Consider the following 21,375-nt stretch of genomic DNA (forward strand, 5'->3'; position numbering starts at 1 on the left):
GGCCTCGGCCCCCCTGGAAAAGAAACCCAAACCCCAGAAGCAGCCCCCACTTGGGCTCACGAAGCTGGGTGTGCATCCCGGCTACCCCACAAGCGGCCTCCTCTCCGTCCTTCCCAGCCCCTTTCCTTGGGCTTCTCTGTGCTCCCCTCGTGGGCACTTCAGCCCCAGCCTGCCTGCTTCCCGCGCTGCCCTGGAAGATGCTTTCACACTTGCCAGGCTTGCCTGCTGTCTGCAAGACCCCACCAGCCTCCCGCTAGCTTGAAGGGAGCAGCACGCCTTCCAGTAACAGCTCTTGGGCCGACAGTTCCCCGCCCTCCCTGCTGCCTGCCCCAGATCCCGCGCTGCAGCAGCTCCGGTCTCCCCAGGAAGGGGGGCCGAGCCCTTTCCTTCAGAACGCCGGGCGCAGAGAGGGAGCCAGGCAGGCAGGCCCCTCACAAGTAAAGCTTCATGACCTTGTGCGTCGTGGGGCAGTAGCGGGCGTGGAGCTGGGCCAGCAGTGCCCTGGACGTGGCCTTGAAGCGCGTGCCCTGGCTCTTCTTGTTCCACACGTGGACAGCGTAGGTGGCATTGAGCAGCCGGGACAGCTCCTCGGGGCTGACGTCTTCGAAGTACTTCTTCCAGTTCTGCCAGGGGATGGGGTAGAACGCCTCGTAGGGCAGGGTGGTGACGCCGCGGCAGGTGTGGCTCTCGCCCAGGCTGCGGATGGAGCACCACTTCTTGAAGACCCGCGTGAGCAGCTGCGGGCCCTGGTGGCCCCAGATCCAGCCGTTGTAGTGGGCCACGAAGTCACGCATGCACAGCGCCATGAACTCGTGGTGGCGCTCGAAGGCCAGGAAGGCGCCGTTGAGGACATAGCGGGACTGGGTGCCCAGCGCGTTGGTCAGGTTCCCCAGGTTCTTGAGGACGATGAAGTCCGTGTCCAGGTAGATGCCTCCAAACTTCCACATGAGTGCAATCCTGGAGGCATCGGAGAGCACAGGCAGCACGTAGGGCTCCCACCGCTGCTGCAGGGCCGTGTACCAGGCTGCCAGGGGCGTGTCCCGAAACAGCTCCTCCAGGTCCAGCGGGAGCATCTGGACGTTGGGGAAGCAGCCCAGAAGCGAGAGGCCCAGGTGCCGGGGCAGGGAGGCGTTCCTGCCGGGCAGCCCCTTCATCAGGACCGCCACCCGGGACTCAGGCTGGGCCCTGGCTGCTGACTCCACGGAGCACATGAACAGGAAGCTGGGGTCCGTCCGGTCAGAAGTCTCCAGGAAGAAGATGTTGCCGGGAGGTGGGGTGCCGGAGGGCGGTGTGTGCGGGACCAAGCGCGGGCAGGGTATGTCAGCAGGCAGGTTAGAGAACTGTCCTTGGTCCCCGGGCTCTCCCACAATGTGCCAGTAGACCATGACGGAGACCAAAAACATGCACTTGAAGCCGATGATGAACAGGGTGCAGACCCACTGCCTCTGGGCACCCCGGAGCAGCTGCAGCAGGCAGTCGGGGGGCCTGGACGTCATCTCCCCAGATGATATCAGGAGACTCCAGCAGGAACCGGCTGGTCTGTAAGAGACGAGCACCGCATTCGGGCAGGCCACTGGCACCCCTGACCCAAGAAAGACACTTCCTACAAACCCAGCCACAGCCGACGCCGGCTTCCAGAGCCCACGGGCCTGCCAGGTGGTCAGAGCCCCACCTCCGTCCTCATCTGTAAAATGGGGGCAGCGGGCCACGGACTGAGGTCTGAGCAGGGTCCCTTTCACTCTGTGACATACCTGTGAGCTCCCCAAGGGCTGGGCCAGCACCACCTACGACGTGCGGCCAACGTGGGCCCAGGGCAGGGTCTGGCCTCTCGGCCTGGCAAGGCCTGTCCCCTTTGAACTACCAGGCTGGTAGCCTATGATCTGAGGCCCAGTGCATGCACCTCTCGGTCCCATTCAGTTCCACCAGCCGGGCCTAGAGCTGGTCCAAGAGGAAGAAATGCCAGCAGCCACAGGGACTTTTAGCAGGAGGCCTGGGGCTCTGGGGGGCCTGGGTGCTGGCAGCCAAGCTCGCTCAGGCGCAGGCCGGGTGGACCCTAGGCACGTGGGCATGCTGGCCGGGTCCCGAAGCCCTTGGGCAAGACAAGACGGGGTGTCCTGGGCCCCTGGCTTCCCCAGCCCCTGCCTAGAGGGAAAGGGACAGGGAGGTTGTGCTATATATAGTCTGTGATTGACTAGTGCCACTGCCCTTGGACTCTCATTCTCTCGTGATGCCCAGGCTGCTGCTGGCCAGGAGCAGGAACATTCTTGGGCGCCTTGCAAGAGGCTGGGAGGAACAAGAGAGGCTTGCGGTGGGACTGTGTGAATGCCTGGGACATGAGGGGCCCCAGGTCTGCCTGAACCAGCAGCAAGACGGTAATACTGGAGCGAGGGTTATATTCATTCATTCAGTGAATACTGACTACCCACCATGCACGTGTCAGGCAACCTTCTCAGCATTTCACACATATTAACTCATTAGACACTCGCAGCCACCCTGTGGTGAGGAAACTGAGGCACGGAAGTCTGGTAACTCATGCAGACTCCTCTGGCCAGCAAGTGGCAGGGCGGGGTTTGAACCCAGGCCGCCTGGCTCCAAAGTCTGTGTTCTCTCCACTACGCCATCCTGCCCGGCAGACAGAGCTTGCCACCGTGTGAATGCTCCTGGCACCTGGGGACTCAGTACACACTGACCTGGACAGTGCTCGCTATTAAGAGAGTCCTGGCCGCCATTTACTGTAACCCCAGGGGACAGCTGCACAGTTTCCCCTTCAGAGGCCAGAAAGCTTGGGTGCAAAGCGGTGGGGGACTGGGTGCAGCCTGGGGGCCCAGGGGGGCTGGAGTCAACCCCTCCCAGGACAGAGGCGTCTTGCGGCCCGAGGGTGGTGCCGGGAGCCCGCGACTTGCTCCCCATGGCTGCGGCAGGGAACCGTGACCACGTCATGGGCTGGAAACTGACCAGCCTGGCCGGCCCATGGTGGCGAGGTGGGGATCCAGGCAGCCTGGAAGGCCTCCTGGAGACACGCCCTGGCTCAGCAGCCAACCTCCTCTGCCAACAAGGACTCGGTCCTTCCACACGCTCTCCATGCCCGCAAATCCATCTGCAAAAGATGGCGAGAGACAGAGTGAGGCCAGGCAGGCTGGGCCTGCGGCTCCGCTGTTCATTGATTCCTCCACTCTCTGGGCCCCTCGGCGCCTTAGGGAACATGCTTGTGAGAAGAGATTAGGTGCAGCCCTGCCCTGGAGGAGCGCTCAGCCTAAGGGGAGACCATTTGGAGAGAGACAAGGACAATAAACTAGATGATGGCTGAATGGAGCACAGGGACCAGCAGAGCGGGAGAAGGTGGCTGGACGAGAAGGGAATTAGCCAGATGGGCCTCCATGAGCGCCGTGGGGGCCTGCACACCTCTCTCCCCAGGACCCGGCTCAGTGCCTGGGACACAGCAGCCACACAGGAAACGGACTCGCTGTCTGATTCACTCACTCAGCAGCCAGAGGGCCGCTTTAAAAACACGAGTCCGGGGCTTCCCTGGTGGCGCAGTGGTTGAGAGTCCGCCTGCCAGTGCAGGGGACACGGGTTCGTGCCCCGGTCCGGGAAGACCCCACATGCGGCGGAGCAGCTGTGCCCGTGAGCCATGGCCGCTGAGCCTGCGCGTCCGGAGCCTGTGCTCCGCAACGGGAGAGGCCACAGCAGCGAGAGGCCCGCATACCACAAAAAGAAAACAAAAAACAAAAAAAATAAAAAACCCCACAAGTCCGGCCAGATAGCTCCTCTGCTCAGACCCTGAGTGACGTGGGAGGCCCAGGCCACGAGGTGCTGCGTGTCCCCATACCCTGACCTCACACCCACTTCTCTCCCCATCACCGCCTGGCCTCCTTGCTCTTTCAAACCCATCCCCCCACGCTGCTGTCCCAGGGCCTCCGCACCTGCCGTTCCCTCTGCTTGGAACGCTCTTCCTGCAGGTGTTCACACGGCTCATTCCTTCACCTCCCTTTGGTCTTCACTCAAGAATCATCTTCCCACGGGCCCTCCCCAGCCCCTCCAAGACTCCAGCTCCCCCACCACTTCATAGCCTCTCCCTTTAGTTTATTCTCCCTAGTACTTATACTAACATACTGTACGTTTTTGTACTTGTTTGTTTGGGTTATTTATTTGGAACATAACCTTATGAGGACAGGTAGTTTTTTGTGTTTGGTGTGTTTTGTTTAGCCTCCAGAATAGTGCCTGGGTCTTGGTATGTAGTAAATAAATATTGAGTGAGTGTCTCAGCGTGTGGACCAAGTGAGTGAACGAAGGAGTGAGCAGATCTACGAGTGATCAGAGAATTAATGAATGAAAAAATGCATGAGTTAGCGAATCAGCGAGTCATGAAATGAGCCAGTAAGCATGTGAGTGAGGAAACTGCGGGTCACAGGGAGGGTGAGCTGCCTGGGATCTCGCAGCCAGGGTCGTGAGTGGCAGAGCCATGATGTAAACCAAGAACCTTGTGTTCCCCTGGCCCTGGTTTTCCCCTGCAGGGAGAGAGGCTATTTCGGTCCTGAGTATTTTTAATCCACTATGAACCACACCGATGAGTGCACAGTGCAGGAGTGACCTGGCTCTGCCAGTGTGTGGGCAGTAGCAGGCTGTCAGGGAGGCGGGAGCCCTGGCCGACCGTGGTTGAGGGGGACAGACGCCAGCAGCACCGTATTTGGTGCTGGAGCCCAAGACCCGGGAATAGAAACTGTGTATGGGGCTAAGTTGGCCGCAGCCCAATACCCGTGTGACCTCAGGCCCAAAGCATTCTCCTGGTCCCCTAAATGGGCCTCCCAGCTGCAGCCCAAGTCCTGGCCTTTGTCAGTTGAGCCTGGCATGTTCCTGCCACGTCCTGTCTCCCTGCTTACCACTTCTAGCCCTGCACTGGGGAGGCATTCCCAGTTAGCACAGAACTGTGGTCACATCTCTGCTCTAACTCCTTCTGTGACTCCCTGTCATCAAGATCCCCTGTGATCCATCTCAGGCTGGAAGTAAGGGCATGGCTGGTGGAGACAGAGGGCTAAAGGTCTGGCCAGAGCCCTGTTGACCTGGCCCTTGGCACCAGCTCTGTGGACCCCACTTTGGGAGCACAGGGGCCAGGCTCAGGCGCCTAGAAAAGGCTCCCGTACTGGGCGCTCATCACCCCTTCATGGCCTGCACCCACCTCTGCCCCACAGCAGGGGCGCTCCACCCCTGACCCTAGGTGGGCTCCTGTGTCCCGCCCAGGGCAGGAGAAAAGGGCTGTAAGTCACGTGTAACTGGGGTTCCCAGGGGAGACGGGGAGGCGGTCTGCTGGTTTTGCTTGCCCACCATCCAGTCCCACTTCTTTTTTTTTTTTAAGTTTTTCTTTTTCTTTTTTTTTTTTTTTTTTGATGTGGACCATTTTTAAAGTCTTTACTGAATTTGTTACAATATTGCTTCTGTTTTATGTTCCGGTTTTTTGGCCGGGAGGCATGTGGGATCTTAGCTCCCCGACCAGGGATCGAACCCGCACCCCCTACCTTGGAAGGCAAAGTCTTAACCACTAGACCGCCAGGGAAGTCCTCATTCCCACTTCTGATAACAGCACCCCAATTTCCTTTGGGGAACCACCCCTGCCCCACAGAGTCCACTCCCAACTCTGGGGTGGCCCCGTGATTCAGGTCTGGCTACTGCCTGTGTCGTGTTCCACCAGCCACAGTGCCCGGCCCCACCCTCTACCTTCGGAGATTAGAAGGTGCCACGGATGCTGGTGACCTGCTCACCGGGAGAGCACGTGCATAGGACCAAGTGAACACAAGACAGAAGCCCTCTGGCAGTAACTGGGTTTAGGAGCCACGAGCTATCCCAAACTAGAGACAACCTGCCCAACCTCTCATGCTAGAGGGGGTGAAATTGAGGCTCAGATATGCTCAAACCCACACAGAATCACAGCCGAGGCGGGACTAGAACTCAGCTCTCACACCAGCACACGTGCGACTGGATATCGGGGTTGTGAATTCTCCAGTGTTTCCCTCCCACGGGCCCTAGAGGCCGGGAACCAGCTCTGGATGTGGCCTCAGGGGATGCAGGCAACTGCCTGTCCTCTACTTCTGGGACAGGTCACGTAATGCCAGGGGCCTCAGTTTCCTCATCGGTGGAAGGGGCACGCAGTGTCTGCCCTAGGTACTGCATGCACTTCTACCTGCACTTGGACCTCGCTGGTTCTGCTATTGGTTGGGGGGCGGGGGGCGGTTTGGAAACCAAAGCCTGTGGGCAGATATGCATAGGAAGGGCAGAGGAGGCACTGCCAGAGGGTCCTTCTCTTCCTGGAGGCCCACAGGACTGAGGAGATAGCAGCTGATGGGACCCTGTCCTCTGAAATGGAGGGCGGACCCCAACCTGAGAGGAAAGGAGAGCCTCAAAGCAAATGATCACACCTTCTGAAGATTTCTCCAATCAGTCAATCAATCAGCAATTAATCAGTGCCCTAACCCCACCCCGTCTCGACCTCTCTTCCTGCTTTCTGTCCCTGGTCTCTCTCTCGGTCCCTCCCACCTCTTCCTCTCCCTGCTGCCCCTCCAGGTCTGTCTGTCTGTCTCTCCCTCCATCTCTCTCCCTCTCAGCCAACCCTGGGATGCCTTTGTTTGGTCCCTGATCCCACGACACCACATCGGGGGCAGAGTTGCAATGGAAAGACACAGAGAGAGACAGGGGCCAGAGACCAGGTTGACAGGATGGAAAGGACCTGGAGGGACAGCTGCCTCTCCCCTCGCCCCAAATAAGCTGCTCCCCGAGCGAGGGACACGAAGGCCCCAGCTGGTACCTGTGCCCCATGCCAAGCAGAAGAAACCAGGATTAATTATGTACTGGGAGGTTTGGGGCTGGGGACCCAGGGGGGATGCAGTGGGTGACAGAGGAGACAGGGAGCCTGCTGCATCCTTCTGCTCGATGAGGAAGCATCTCACGGGGTCAGGAGGCCCTGGCCCGGCTTTAGCTGGGGTCAGTGTGTTTCTCAGTTCAGCCTGACCACCAGTGAGGGGTGCAGCTATTATTCCAGCTAATCACAGCCCCTGCTCCCCTGTTTAACTTTCAGAAAATTTAGGTGACTTGTCCAAGGGACCATGGCTAGTGGCACTGGGGCTGGAGTCTGCTTCCAGGTCTAGCCAACCCTGCTGAATTTGCTGTGTGACCTTAGGCAAATTACTTTCCCTTTCTGGGCCTCAGATTCCTTCTGCACAATGAGGAGGGGAGAACAAAGCTAACCAAACGTTCTAATGGTGGGGACACAGGGCATGTGCTGATCAACTTCCTTGATAAGTTAACATTTTGATAAGATACCCGAGGCTATACATTGAGGTATCCAGGGGAAGGTCACCGGGCCAGGAAATGGAGCATAGAATTCAAACCCAGGTCCCTCCTGACAGCTTCTGTTCTGCCACTAATTGGCTCTGTGGCCTTGGGCCTGTGCCTGCCCCATATCCTTTTCATCCACAAAGCTGAGGGGGGTGGGCTCTTTGGTCTTAGAACTCAGGCCCTCCTGGGTGTGAAAAATCAATACTTAGAGCTTCCAAACCCTACTTGAAGGGTCTGCTGTCCTGTCTACCACCGCTCTTTCAGGGCATAAATAAATGATTTCTGCTCAAGAATTAAGAGTGACAGTTACTAGACGTCAGTGATCCTTGTAAAAGTGGCTGTTTTGGGGCTTCCCTGGTGGCGCAGTGGTTGGGAATCCACCTGCCAATGCAGGGGATACGGGTTCGAGCCCTGGTCCGGGAAGATCCCACATGCTGCAGAGCAGCTAAGCCTGTGTGCCACAACTACTGAGCCTGTGCTCTAGAGCCTGCGAGCCACAACTACTGAGCCTGCGTGCCGCAACTACTGAAGCCTGTATAACTAGAGCCTGTGCTCCGCAACGAGAGAAGCCACTGCAATGGGAAGTCCACGCACTGCAGCGAAGAGTAGGCCCCACTCGTGGCAGCTAGAGAGGGCCCGTGTGCAGCAACGAGGACCCAACGCAGCCAAAAATAAAAATAAAATAAAATAAATAAACTTATTAAAAAAAAAAAAGTGGCTGTTTTCAGAGCAGAGGTTATAAAATGTTCCCCCTCCAAAGCCTGTAAGGTATTCCAAAGTCAGAAATCAAGCAGACAATGGCTTGCTCTTTGGGGGATATACAAACAGAAAAATTAGAGAGGCGGAGACCTCTTTTTCCAATAGGAATAAGGCAGATTCTTAGTTCTGAATCTTCCCTCTTCTACTGATGTCAGACAGAGCGACAGGGCAAAGAAAAAATAAAACACAAGCTACAACATTAGGGAAATCAGGAGCAGGAAAAACCCCTCAACTCCAAGTTACATGTAAGTGTGGCACAAAGCACGTGAGGCCAGCAGATACAGCAGTGAGCGGGGGGGGGGGGGGGAAAGAACGGGGTGCAGGGGGCGCCCAGTAGCGGAAGATTGCAGAAATAAAGGAAGAGGGAGACTTCCCTGGTGGTCCAGTGGCTAAGAATCCGAGCTCCCAATGCAGGGGGCCCAGGTTCGATCCCTGGTCAGGGAACTAGATCCCACATGCCGCAGCTATGGATCCCGTGTGCTGCAACTAAGACCCGGCTCAGCCAAAAAGGTAGATAAATAAACAAAAGGAAGATGAATAAGACAGGAGCTGGGGGCTTAATGAACCAGGGGGGTTCAAGGTTGGAGGCAGTGGCCTCTTTCCTTTAAATAATGGCAGTTTTATTTTATTTTTTTATTTTATTTTTTTTTTTGGCCATGCCATGCTGCATGTGGCATCTTAGTTCCCAGACCAGGGATCGAACCCATGCCCCCTGCAGTGTAAGTACAGAGTCTTAACCACTGGACCTCCAGGGAAGTCCCCGGCAGTAGCCTCTTGAATCAGGTTGGGTTCTGAGAGGCAACAGAAGAGTGGATGCAGACAAAGGCCATATTTTAAAGGAATAATCCATTCATGTAAAAACAGAGGAGGGAGCCTTTCAGCAGAGAACTCTAGAAAACAATCCTGGCCTCTCTCCCAATTTCCACCAAAACCTCCTGTTAGTTGCTAGTCCAGGAAAATTCAACTCATTCAAATAGAGAGAAAAAAAATTGTTAAAGGCATAAACACAACATCCATACAAATAAGCTACGTGAGTGAAGAGGGAAAGGAACACTGATGTTCCCTCATGTATAAAGAAGATTCACTATACAAATATTGCCACAAAACAAATAAAAATTCTAATTGAAAATTGCAGCAGGATTTAAAACAGTCAAAATAAAAACCTTGAGAAGAGTAATTCCGGCTTGAAGAAAGACCAGAAAGCAGAAATACAAGAACTGGAGAAGAAATGGACAGAAAGAGAGATGGCAAGATATGAGGATGGGGACTTCCCTGGTGGCGCAGTGGTTGAGAATCCGCCTGCCAATGCAGGGGACACGGGTTCAAGCCCTGGTCCTGGAAGATCCCACATGCCACGGAGCAACTAAGCCCATGCACCACAATTACTGAGTCCTCGTGCCCCAACTACTGAAGCCCAAGCACCTAGAGCCCGCGCTCCACAATGAGAAGCCACCACAATGAGAAGCCCACGCACCGCAACGAAGAGTAGCCCCCGCTTGCCGCAGCTAGAGAAAGCCTGTGCACAGCAACGAAGACCCAACGCAGCCAAAAATAAATAAATAAGCAAATAAAAATTTAAAAAAGAGATATGAGGATGATAGGTGAGAACTGATAGACATGCTACATAAATAGTTGCATGTGTGCAGCAAATTCAAGTTTTGCTTTTTGGAATGTCCTAGAATTTCTTTTCCTTTTAATATTTTCTACCCACAGTTGGTTGAATCTGTGAATGTGGAATCCACAGATATGGAGGGCTGAGTGTACAGCCAAGCTGTTCTTTAATACAAAGGTTAGAGGGACTTCCCTGGTGGCGCAGTGGTTAAGACTCCACGCTCCCAGTGCAGGGCGTCCGGGTTCCATCCCTGGTCAGGGAACTAGATCCCACATGCATGCCTCAACTAAGAGTTCGCATGCCACAACTAAGGAGCCAGCGAGCCGCAACTAAGGAACCCACCTGCTGCAACTAAGACCTGGCGCAACCAACAGCCACTATGGAGAACAGTATGGACGTTCCTTAAAAAACTAAAAATAGAACTACCATATGACTCAGCAATCCCACTACTGGGTATATACCCTGAGAAAACCATAATTCAAAAAGAGTCATGTACCACAATGTTCACTGCAGCACTATTTGCAATAGCCAGGACATGGAAGCAACCTAAGTGTCCACTGACAGATGAATGGATAAAGATGTGGCACGTATATACAATGGCATATTACTCAGCCATAAAAAGAAACAAAATTGAGTTATTTGTAGTGAGGTGGATGGACCTAGAGTCTGTCATACAGAGTGAAGTCAGTCAGAAAGAGAAAAACAAATACCGTATGCTAACATATATATATATGGAATCTAAAAAAAAAAAAATGGTACTGATGAACCTAGGGGCAGGACAGGAATAAAGACGCAGACATAGAGAATGGACTTGAGGACACGGGGAGGGAGAAGGGTAAGCTGGGACGAAGTAAGAGAGTAACAGTGAAATATATGCACTACCAAAGGTAAAAAAAATAGCTAGTGGGAAGCAGCCGCATAGCACAGGGAGATCAGCTCCGTACTTTGTGACCACCTAGAGGGGTGGGATAAAAAGGGCGGAAGGGAGACGCAAGAGGGAGGGAATATGGGGATATATGTGTACGTATAGCTGATTCACTTTGTTATACTGCAGAAACTAACAGAACATTGTAAAGCAATTATACTCCAATAAAGATGTTAAACAAATAGTAAAATAAAATAAAGGTTACACACCAATAGTTTCAAAATATAAGGACTTAGGCAATAATGTATTATGAGGAAAACTGAGGAATAAGCACAGCCAACCAAATGGTGATTGGAATAACTTTAGCAACCCCTCCAAAAAAGAGATGGTAGGAATAAGGATGACATAATGGAATGACAATGTTATCTAGTCAGGCAATGTAAAAATGATACAACTAAAAAAGTTGGTAGGGCAGGCAGAAAGAAGGTAGAGAGTAGAACAAGCTCAGTGGTTGCCTTATCTTTAACTGCCAGGTGTAAAAGCTAAACTAGTAAAAGTTTAAGCATATTTAAAGTACAAAGGTGATAGTGAGAAGGATAACACTACCCAATTTTATTGCATCGAATAAGATACATCATTATGTCACATAACACTAAGAAATTAAAATGCTGCCAATTAAGCAATGTTACTTTGCTTTCTTATTATGTAGAATTTTTCTTTTGCAAGAACGTTTTAGTCAGATTTTTTAGCGTTTGTTTTTTTCATTTTTGGCTGCACCGCACAGCACGTGGGATCCTAGTTCCCTGGCCAGGGATCAAACCCTCACTCCCTGCATCCTTGCATTGGAAGGGCAGAGTCTTAACCACTGGACCGCCAGGGAAGTCTCTTAGTCATATTTTTAAATCACCTATCACACCTGTGCACACATAAGAAGGAAAATAAGTGAAATAAATTTAGTAGGGTGTTCCTGAAACTTCACCACACGTAAGACCTGAATCTTCTGAATGACTTCAACTCGGTGTCACTGATGTCTGTGTTTTCCCACATGGTACCATCAAGTCCAGTTTACACAATGGACTTGAGCATCTGAGGATTTGGGTAGCTGTGAGGGTCCTAGAACCAATTCCCTGCGTGGATACCAAGGGACAACCATGTATTAATTTCTGGCCACACTTACCATCAAGTGTGGGTGATACAACACCTCTTAAAAGAGTGCTTCACTCTTGTCTCCAGAATTTTCTTCTGAGCTGTGGACACCTCTTCAGGTTGTCATGTCACTGCATGTGCAGGAAGTGGTAACTGTCATGAACACCACCTGACTGAGAGCTTCCAGAGGCACTGGATGGAAACAATATATGCCTTACTCACTCAATACAGTATCAGCTGAAACACGGGAGTGACAAGAGAAAGGAGAGGATGAAGAAACAAGTTAAATTTAATGTTGTTCATAGAAGACAAATAATAGATACTATCTAAAGAAAGAAGGAACAAGAGGTTTTTTTTTTTTTTTTTTTTTTTTTAATCTTTTGGCTGCATTGGGTCTTAGTTGCAGCATGTGGGATCTTTTGTTCCGGCAGGCAGGCTCTTTGCAACGCGCAGTCTTCTCTCTAGCTGTGGCACATGGGCTCCAGAGCATATGAGCTCCGTAGTTGCGGCACGTGGGCTCTCTAGTTGTGGTGTGCAGGCTCCGTAGTTGCGGTGCATGGGCTTAGTTGCCCCGCGGCATGTGGGATCCCTGACCATGGATTGAACCCACGTCCCCTGCATTGGAAGGCGGATTCTCAACCACTGGACCACCAGGGAAGTCCCTAAGAGTATTATATAAAGGATAAATATAAATGCAGCCACTAGAACAAAAATACAAGCTTTCCTAAATATCAGACTATTTATTTTTAAATCAAAGAAAACAGACCACACAGTCAAAGAATAAAGAATATAGCCCTCCCACATGCACAAAGACACATACACACATACTGCTCACAGCACGGGAAAAAGATAACAGACATCAGTCATATCAATAAATATAAATAGATTTAACTCACTTATCTTTACACAGAAAAAGATTTTTAGTTTAGATCTCAAGCAAAACCAAACTCTATCCTGTACTTGAGAGACAAACATCAAAAAACGTGATTTAGAACTTTACAAGTAAAAGAATGAGCAAAGGTTTAAAGACACATAGAAACAAAAACAAAGCTGGGGCCATAATCTTAGTATCTGACAATGGGAGCTAAAGCCACACATCACTGAATGGGACAAAGAAGGGCCATTTATAATGCTAAGTGGTATCATTTACAATATGCACCAAAAACACTGCAGCAATTTTCAGGAAGAAGAAACTACAGGGATATCAGAAGAACTAGATTGAAACACACTAATAACAGACTTTAATTCACCTCTCTCAGCCCAAGAAACACAAATAAGAATTCAGAAGACCTACAAAATAATCAGAAGGTACTACTCTGTATCAAACTCTCGATTCACTTTCTTTTCAAGAGCTGATGGAATATTTATGAAAATTGAAAACCTTAGCAACACCCCTAAACATAAAAAATGCAGACATTTTATCATCACAAGGCAGAATGACTAGAAATTAATTTAAAAGTCAGGAAATTTAAAAAAAAAACCTCTCCTGGACAATTCTTCAGTCAAAAGGGAAAATACAAACTGAATTTATAGGCTTTCTAGAAAACAACCATAATCAAAATATCATGAATCTGAATCTATACGATACAGCTGCAGAAATACTCAAAAGAATATTTACAGCCTCCAATACATGTGACAAGTAAAACAGGACAGTTTAAAAGAAAGAAAGAAAGCACCAGGCTAAAAATGTTAGAAAAAGAACCACAAAATAAACAGAAAGAATAAGGAAAGAAAGATTACAGTAGAAAAAGTTAGGAAGCAGATAAGCAGTGGAACTAAGAAATAGGGCCCAAAACTGGCTCTTTGGAAAAAATTCAATAAAATATATAAATCACCATCAACCGAATTAAGGAAAACAGAAAGTGAAAGGGATGAGAGAGCATCCAATGCAAACTGAGACATGCCAAATGGGAGAGTAACCAAAGAAGCAGAGGAAAACTTTTTTTTAAATCATAAGATAGTACTTTGCAAATAAAATTTAAAACCAGAAAAAAATAATTTTTAGACAAATGTAATAAGTCAAGCCTGTGCCTGGAACAGATCGTCTGGACAGGCCAACTTTCACATAAGAAATAGAATTACACAAGATCATTAAGAAACAAAAGCAACCGGGCAGGACATTTTTAGAGAGGAATTTTACAAACTTAAATAACAGAAAATTCCAATGCTTTCAAAAGTGTTAAATAGCAAAATATATGAAGGAACACTTAAAAAAAATTTTGAAGTATAACATAGACACCAAAACCTCACAAAGATTGCACAAGATACCCTACTGACCGATATTGCTTATGAATATTATTGTAAAAATCCTAAGACAAGCAAATAGAATTCAGCAGCACATCAAAAGAATGAAACATCAAAACCAAGTGCGGGGTCTTCCCTGGTGGTGCGGTGGTTAAGAATCTGCCTGCCAGTGCAGGGCACATGGGTTCGAGCCCTGGTCTGGGAAGATCCCACATTCCGCGGAGCAACTAAGCCCGTGCGCCACAATTACTGAGTCTGCGCTCTAGAGCCCCGCGAGCCACTGCTACTGAGCCCGCGTGCTGCAACTACCAAAGCCCATGTACCTAGAGCCCGTGCTCTGAAACAAGAGAAGCCACCACAATGAGAAGCCCACACACCACAACGAAGAGTAGCCCCTGCTCTCCGCAACTAGAGAAAGCCAGCGCACAGCAACAAAGACCCAACACAGCCAAAAATAAATACAATAAATAAATTTATAAAAACAAAACAAAACCAAGTGGGGTTTATTCTTGGAATGCAAGGGTGGTTCCATATTAGGATATCATTAATATAATTCATCCTATTCCATAGATCTAAGGAGAAAAATCATACTGTCATCCCCAGAAATGCTAAAAAAATTTGATAAAATTTCCAACACTCTTTCTGGATAAATTAGGAATCAATGGATACTTCCTTAACAAAAGTATATATATCACCATCAAAGCCAAGAGCCAGCTTCATAGGGGGGTATGAGTACCCAGCTTCACACATGAGGGAACTCCTGTTGAAGACAGGAGAAAAACAAAGGTGCCCAGCACCATCACGGGCACTGGAGGTTTTCATCAAAGCAATTTGACAAGAGAAAGAAATTAGAGCTATAAAAACTGAATAGGAAAAAAAACAAAAAGCAAACCTGAAAAGAAAAAGTTGAAACAATTATTATTTTCATATGATACTGCTGTATACCTGGAAAAATCAAGAGAAACTATTGAAAAACTACTACTAACAAAAGAATACTGTAAGGTGGTAGGAGACACACACACACACACACACACACACACACACACAAGCAGACAGAAGCAGAAGATATAATGAAAGAAATGACTCCCACCTACAGCCACCACAATACTCAGGGTTAAACTTAACAAAAGATGTTCAAAATTTACGTGAGCAAAATTTTAAAGCCGCTGACAACACAAAATAAAGTTGAACAAGTGGAAAGTTGCACTATGTGTTTGGATAGAAGATTCAGCTTCATAAAAATGTCGATTTTCTCTAAGCCAATTTATAAATTGCACGCGATTCTGGAATTCAACAAGTTGACTCTAAAATTCATCTAGAAAAACAAACAAGCAAGAACCTACAGGAAAACTCTGAGGAGGGACACATGAGGAAGGACTGGCCTTTTATGAGAGACATTAAAACACAAAGTACCAATAATTAAAACAACCTAGTCTCAGCATATGAACAGACAGGGCAAATGAAACAAAAGAAATCACAGAAATACTGGATTGGCCAAAAAGTTCGTTCAGGTTTTCCATAAGATGTTACAGAAAACCCCGAATGAAATTTTGGCCATCCCAATAACATGGCACTTGCATACCCAGTAAAGGCAGTGTTTCCAATCAGTAAAGCAAAAATGGATCTTTTAATACAGGTGTTGGGCAAGCAGAGAAGCCACTGGGGAAAAAGAACCAGATGAATTCATACCTCAGAATGTGCCCTAGGATAAACCCCAAATATAAAATAATAAATGTTTCGAACAAAACATGGGTGAATTCCTTTATAACCTTAGAGTTGGAAAGGTTTTCTTAATTATGTGCGAAATCCAAAAGCCATAAAAAAAAAAAAAAGGATAAACATGACTCCTTGGGAAAAAAAAAAAAAAAAAAAAAACTTCCCCAAACCTTTCGCCAAATACCAAGAAAGTCAAAAATACAAGTGACAACTTGGGAATGACTTTTGTGTCCCTCAGATCCCAGAAGTCTAATTTTTCTGTTATAAAGAGATCCCACAAATCAAGGAGAAAAAAACCCAACAATTCAAAAGAAAATGGGCCAAGGACAGTTCACACACACACACACACACACACACACACACACACACAATGATGCTTAAACAGGTAAGCAAGACAGGGGAGCTTTTTGTAAGTAAGAGAAATGCAAGTCAGAACACTCAGCAAATAAGATGTGCATGAATCCAAACCTTTGACAACACATTTTTCTGGCAAGGCTGTGAGGAAACAGGCCGCCCCCCATCCCCTGCACAGTGCTGGCAGGCAAGCCAAATGGTCCTGTTTCAGGGGCGGAGGGCAAGTGAACAACACCTATCAAAATTACACATACATGTGGGACTTCCCTGGTGGCGCAGTGGTTAAGAATCCGCCTGCCAATGCAAGGGACACAGGCTCAATCCCTGGTCCAGGAAGATCCCACATGCCTCGGAGCAACTAAGCCCGTGCGCCACAACTACTGAGCCTGCGCTCTAGAGCCCACATGCTGCAACTACTGAAGCCCACGCGCCTAGAGCCCGTGCTCCACGACAAGAGAAGCCACCGCAACGAGAAGCCCGCGCACCGCAACGAAGAGTAGCCCCCACTCGCCATAACGAGAGAAAGCCCGTGTGCAGCAACAAAGACCCAACACATAGAAAAATAAATAAAATTAAAAAAACAAAGTTAAACATACACGTACCCTTTCACCACGCCATCCCAGTCTGTGAATTTATCCTACGGATAAGTGATATTTGTGTTGGTCACAGGTTTGTTTGCAACTGCAAACGCTTAGAAACCACCCAAGGTCTTTCTTGAAGGGACTGATTACTCAGTGACACTGACACCATGAAAAACAATGTCTGCTCCCAGTGGGCAGGGACCAAGGCCACTTCTACTCATTAGTCTGGTCCCACATGGCCAGCACAGACCCTAGCACGTAATAGGTGCTTAATACATATTTTTTGAAAGAATGAGTAAATGATCCCTAAACTGCCCAGAAAGCCAGGATCGAATGAGGTAACCAACCTAGGGGAGTGGCATCTGCAAACTGGAAACCATGAGCAGGTGCAGATTACAACTGCTGGAAAGTGTAATTGGTACGTTCTGCCTCTCCATCTGAGGGTACAAAATAAGGTCAGAGGCTGTGTCCCTTAATATTGAAGTACCTGAGTACTCACCTGTCCCAGGAGAGAAAAGGTGACCTTCCCAGCTCAGCAAGGCTAGTAAACGGGGGAGGGGGAGTAGGGTTTGCTTCAGGTATGGCTGCCTCCAAGTCTCTGACCTCCTCTCTTCCCCGCGGCCATCCCTCCCTCCCTGGGCTGAAGGTCAGGCCGCCTGGGGCCAGCTTCTCACGAGCAGGATGGAGTCACTTTCTGCGCAGTTCAGGGAGGTATAAGACACCATGAATCTGGACACCCACACATTTGCTCTCAGGGAAACTGGACTGGGAAGACTGGGGGCTGGGGTGCCACTTTCTGCAGAATGGTTAGGGATGACCTCTCTGAAAAGCTGACATTTGTGCAGAGACCAGAGGAGGCGAGGCACACGCTGTATGGATGTCTGGGGAAAGCGTGTCCAGGGAGGAAAATCAGTGAGTGCAAAGGCCCCGAGGCATGTGCGCCTGAGGTGCTGCCAGAGTAGCAAGGTGGGAGGATGAGGGCACCAGGAGAGGAGGCCAGAAGGACAAGGGGACACTGGGCCATGGGGGGGGGCCCTTGAGGGAGGGGCTGCCGTTGGGAGATTTTGAGGAGGAAAGGGTTATAGTGACTCATGCCTTTTTTTTTTTTTTTTTTTGGCGGCACCCTGCGGCTTGTGGGCTCCTAGTTCCCTGACCAGGGATTGAACCCAGGCCCTTGGCAGTGAGAGCGCGGAGTCCTAACCACTGGACCGCCAGGGAATTCCCTAGTGTGACTCATGTATTAAAGAAATCTTTACGATCTGGGTGCTTTTTAAGACTAAAGCCCAGGGGACGTGCGGCAACAAGAAAGCAGTTATGGGACTCTTGTGATAATCCAGGGGAGAGGGAGCGTAGACAGGAAAGGAGGGGGAGAGCTTCTCTGAACAGATTCCCCCAGGCCTCTCCCTGCCCCGTCAGTGCCGTGGCCACAGCCCAGCTCAGCTCTCCCCGTCGTCTCTCTGTCTCTGTCGGGGGACCCACTACCCCAGCCTCCTCCCTGGCTTCCTGTCTCAGCCCCAAGAAGGTCTACAGACCCCACAATACCGAGACCTTGCAGGCACTTCCCCTCAGCGCTGCCCCTCTCCAGGCCCACGACCTCCAGACCAGCCAAGCTGGCATCTGCCATTTTGCTCAAACCATCAGGCTCTGGGAATTCCAGGCTTCTGCAACGTGCTCTTCCCTCTTCCCAAAATGTCCCTCCCCACTCCCCTGCCCAGGAACTTCCGGAGCAGAAGAGGTAGGAAGTTTGCCACTTGCCAAGAACACGCCGCTTGTCAGGCACCCTACCAAGCACCGCTCGTCCTGTGTCTTCATGTCCACCACGGTGGCCCCTTTTACAAACGACAAAACTAAGGTACAGAGGAAAGGGGCTACCCGGCTAGTAAAGGTGGGAGGCAGGATTTGCACCCACCCAGGAGTGTCTGCTCCCCAGTCTCAGGCCTTCCTTCCTCGGTCTCTCCTGACCTAGGTTGAGTAGAGCCACCACCTCCAGGAAGCTACCTGGATTTTGGCACAGCTCTCACTGGGGCCCGTGGGCTGGGTCCCCGGTGCTGCACACACCAGCACACAGTAGGAGCTCGTGGCTACCTTCCAAAGGAGCATGTGTGTAAGCAGCCCTCACTCCAAACCCTGTGCTTCGCCCACAGCCTAGACCAGCGGCAGACCTTCAGAGCCCGCGGGTGGGTAAGTCCTCTGGGGAGGGGCCAGGGTGAATTTGGCCTTGGAGTGAACTGGGATCAGAGGAAAGTGGGCAATGAGCCAAATGTGGCTCACCCTGCCTGAGACTGTAAATGACATTAAATTAGGGAGGGCCTGGCACATAGCAGACGCACCACAAATGCATGATGACTGGTTGAGTGGTGAGGGATACAGGAGAGCCATCTGGTACCCTTAATGCCTTTGAAAACGATGGCAAAACCTTGGAAGGAAAACCAACTCCTCTCTATTGCTCAAACTGGGAATTCCAAGTTTCTGAAACATGCTCCTCCCTCTTCCCAAAATGTCCCTCCACCTTCCCCTGCCCGGCAACCTCCTAACCATCATAGGTAAGATGAGAGCCATTTGCCAAGAATCCGCCACAATTGCCGTCCCGGTTCTCTTCATACCTTTGGGTACTGCCTCTGTATTTCCACAGCACGCATGCACAGACACTTCGCCAACGGTGGGATCACAGGGGGTGGGGCTTCCAGTCTTTCTAGAGTGTGTGTGTGTGTGTGTGTGTGTGCGCGCGCGCGCGTGCACATGGTGGAGGTGCAGCAGATGTCCAGTCACCAGCCTGCAGTGACACCTCCTGCTTTGCTCTTTATCTTGAAGACTTGAGGTGTGGGCACCTGACATGTCAGCATTTTGGTTATACCCTTTCTAGTCCTTTTCTGACGCCTCCACTCACACGGAGCAATGTTTACACAGAGCTGTGGACAGGAGACACACAAAAAGTGATCCTATTACACCCACTGTTTTACACCTGGTTTTATTTTTCACTTAAAAATATGTGGGGCCCCTGTCTTCTAAAACTAGGTGGTGGTGGAAGTAGTTACATAACCAGACCCACTTCTTTTTTTTCTTTTTTTTTTTTTTTGCGGTACGCAGGCCTCTCACCGCTGCGGCCTCTCCCGCCGCGAAGCTCAGGCTCTGGACGCACAGGCCCAGCGGCCATGGCTCCCGGGCCCAGCTGCCCCGCGGCAAGCGGGACCCTCCCGGACCGGGGCACGAACCAACTGTTTGGAAATATATGCTATGCCTTCCCATTATGTCAGTAAACACAGCTCCATGCCCTAACTTTCCAGGGCTACGTTGTATCTCATCATCTGTATCCCATCTTGACTATTTTGACTACTGGAAATGTGGCTTCTTTCCTTTTGCTTTTATAGACAACTCTGTGGTGAGTCTCTTAGCACTTACATATTTGAACACATCCTTAATTACCTCTATAGGACTGGCTCCTAGAAATGAGCTGCTTGGGTCAAAGGAAATGTAATTTAATGTTTTAGATACAGATCATTCACTTGTCTCCGGAAGGGTTTTAAAATGTCCAAGTTCTGTCCGGTGTCAGGGCGTGCCCACCTTCCTATCCTCTCACTGCAGGAAGGGATGGGCGTGGCTGAGTTAACATTTTTTAAAAGCTCCCGGTCAGGCATGGAGCTATGTGGTTTAATAATAACAAGAGTGTATATTTCCTGAGGGCTTACCATGCACAGCCAAAGGTCAAAGCAGTTTTCCTTCAGTAACTCGTTTAATCCTCCCAATTAGCTGCCAGGCAGGTCCTCTTATAATCAATTACAGCTTGAGTTGGAAACAAAGCACAGCTGGGATTCAAACACCCTCTGCCAGGTGAAAGGAGCCCAGTTCACCTGGGGCTGCACCACGGCCAGGGGCTCAGATCTCACTGTGGTAAAGAAGAGGCGCTTGAGTCTGAGTCTCAGTTCCCTCATCTGTAAAATGGGGCTGACAGCACAGGATGGCTGAGAGGGTTTAAAAAGACCAGGTAACAAAGCGTCTGGCACCTAGAGGGGGGCTCAGTTCATGGAAGCCTGCCCTCAACTCAGGCGATTGCCTTGGAGGCCTGTGGGAAGAAGCAATTGAAGACTTCAGACAACTGGGAGGGGAGGGGTGCCTCTCTGGGCTCCGTATCAGTATCTGGGACAATGGCTTCTGTGCTTTCAAATCGAGCCTGCTCACAGAACGTAAAGATCTCTTTTCCCATTTTCTCACGTTCACCCAGCAACTCAGACTTTGCACAGGTGTGACATCCAGAAGGCTGTGTGCTCCTGCTGGGTGAGAGTGTGGGCGCAGGGGTGACTGTGCAGGCACCCACAAGGAAGGGAAGGGGAAGGGGCCCTCCTAGCCCTGTGGCCAGCCCTGTGGAGCTGGAAGCCCCTGGACTCACTGGGGTCTTTCCAGAGAGAAGACAAACAGAGGTAGACAGGGGAGGAAGGGACGCTCACTCACCAAGCACCAGACAGAGTAAGATGGGTACTGCTTCCCGATATCTACTAGAGATGGAGGCTCGGAGAGGAAAGCGATTCTCAAGGGCATGTGGTTAGTGCAGGCAGAGCCTTCTTTGAATCCAGCCCTGCCATTCATCAGCTGACTGACCCTAAGCAAGGCACTTCCCCTCCCTCTGGAGTTTGTCAGTGGGGGTGATAACACCTGCTACCTCCCAGGGAAGCAGGGAGGACTCAAGGGAATGGGGGGGGCAAACAGCAACAGGGAGCTGGGGACCTCGGGTGCAGAACCCTCTCTCCACTGATGCTTTTTCTACCTCCTTCTCTAGG

The 21,375-nt window shown here is 50.2% G+C and overlaps 1 protein-coding gene across 1 annotated transcript; it reads right to left on the bottom strand.

Annotated features, from left to right (window-relative positions):
• Nucleotides 1–281: 281 nt before the first annotated feature.
• Nucleotides 282–21,142, bottom strand: A4GALT (alpha 1,4-galactosyltransferase (P1PK blood group)). The gene is made up of 6 exons (XM_060025787.1): nt 19,139–21,142; nt 16,951–17,040; nt 16,625–16,659; nt 11,740–12,370; nt 2,956–3,097; nt 282–1,539 (listed from the first exon to the last, which is right to left on the bottom strand). Exon 6 carries the CDS (start codon nt 1,494–1,496, stop codon nt 432–434), a length of 1,065 nt encoding a protein of 354 aa, XP_059881770.1. The 5' UTR covers nt 1,497–1,539; nt 2,956–3,097; nt 11,740–12,370; nt 16,625–16,659; nt 16,951–17,040; nt 19,139–21,142; the 3' UTR covers nt 282–431.
• Nucleotides 21,143–21,375: the final 233 nt, after the last annotated feature.

Source organism: Delphinus delphis, chromosome 11 (assembly GCF_949987515.2).
Source record: "Delphinus delphis chromosome 11, mDelDel1.2, whole genome shotgun sequence".
NCBI lineage: Eukaryota > Metazoa > Chordata > Mammalia > Artiodactyla > Delphinidae > Delphinus > Delphinus delphis.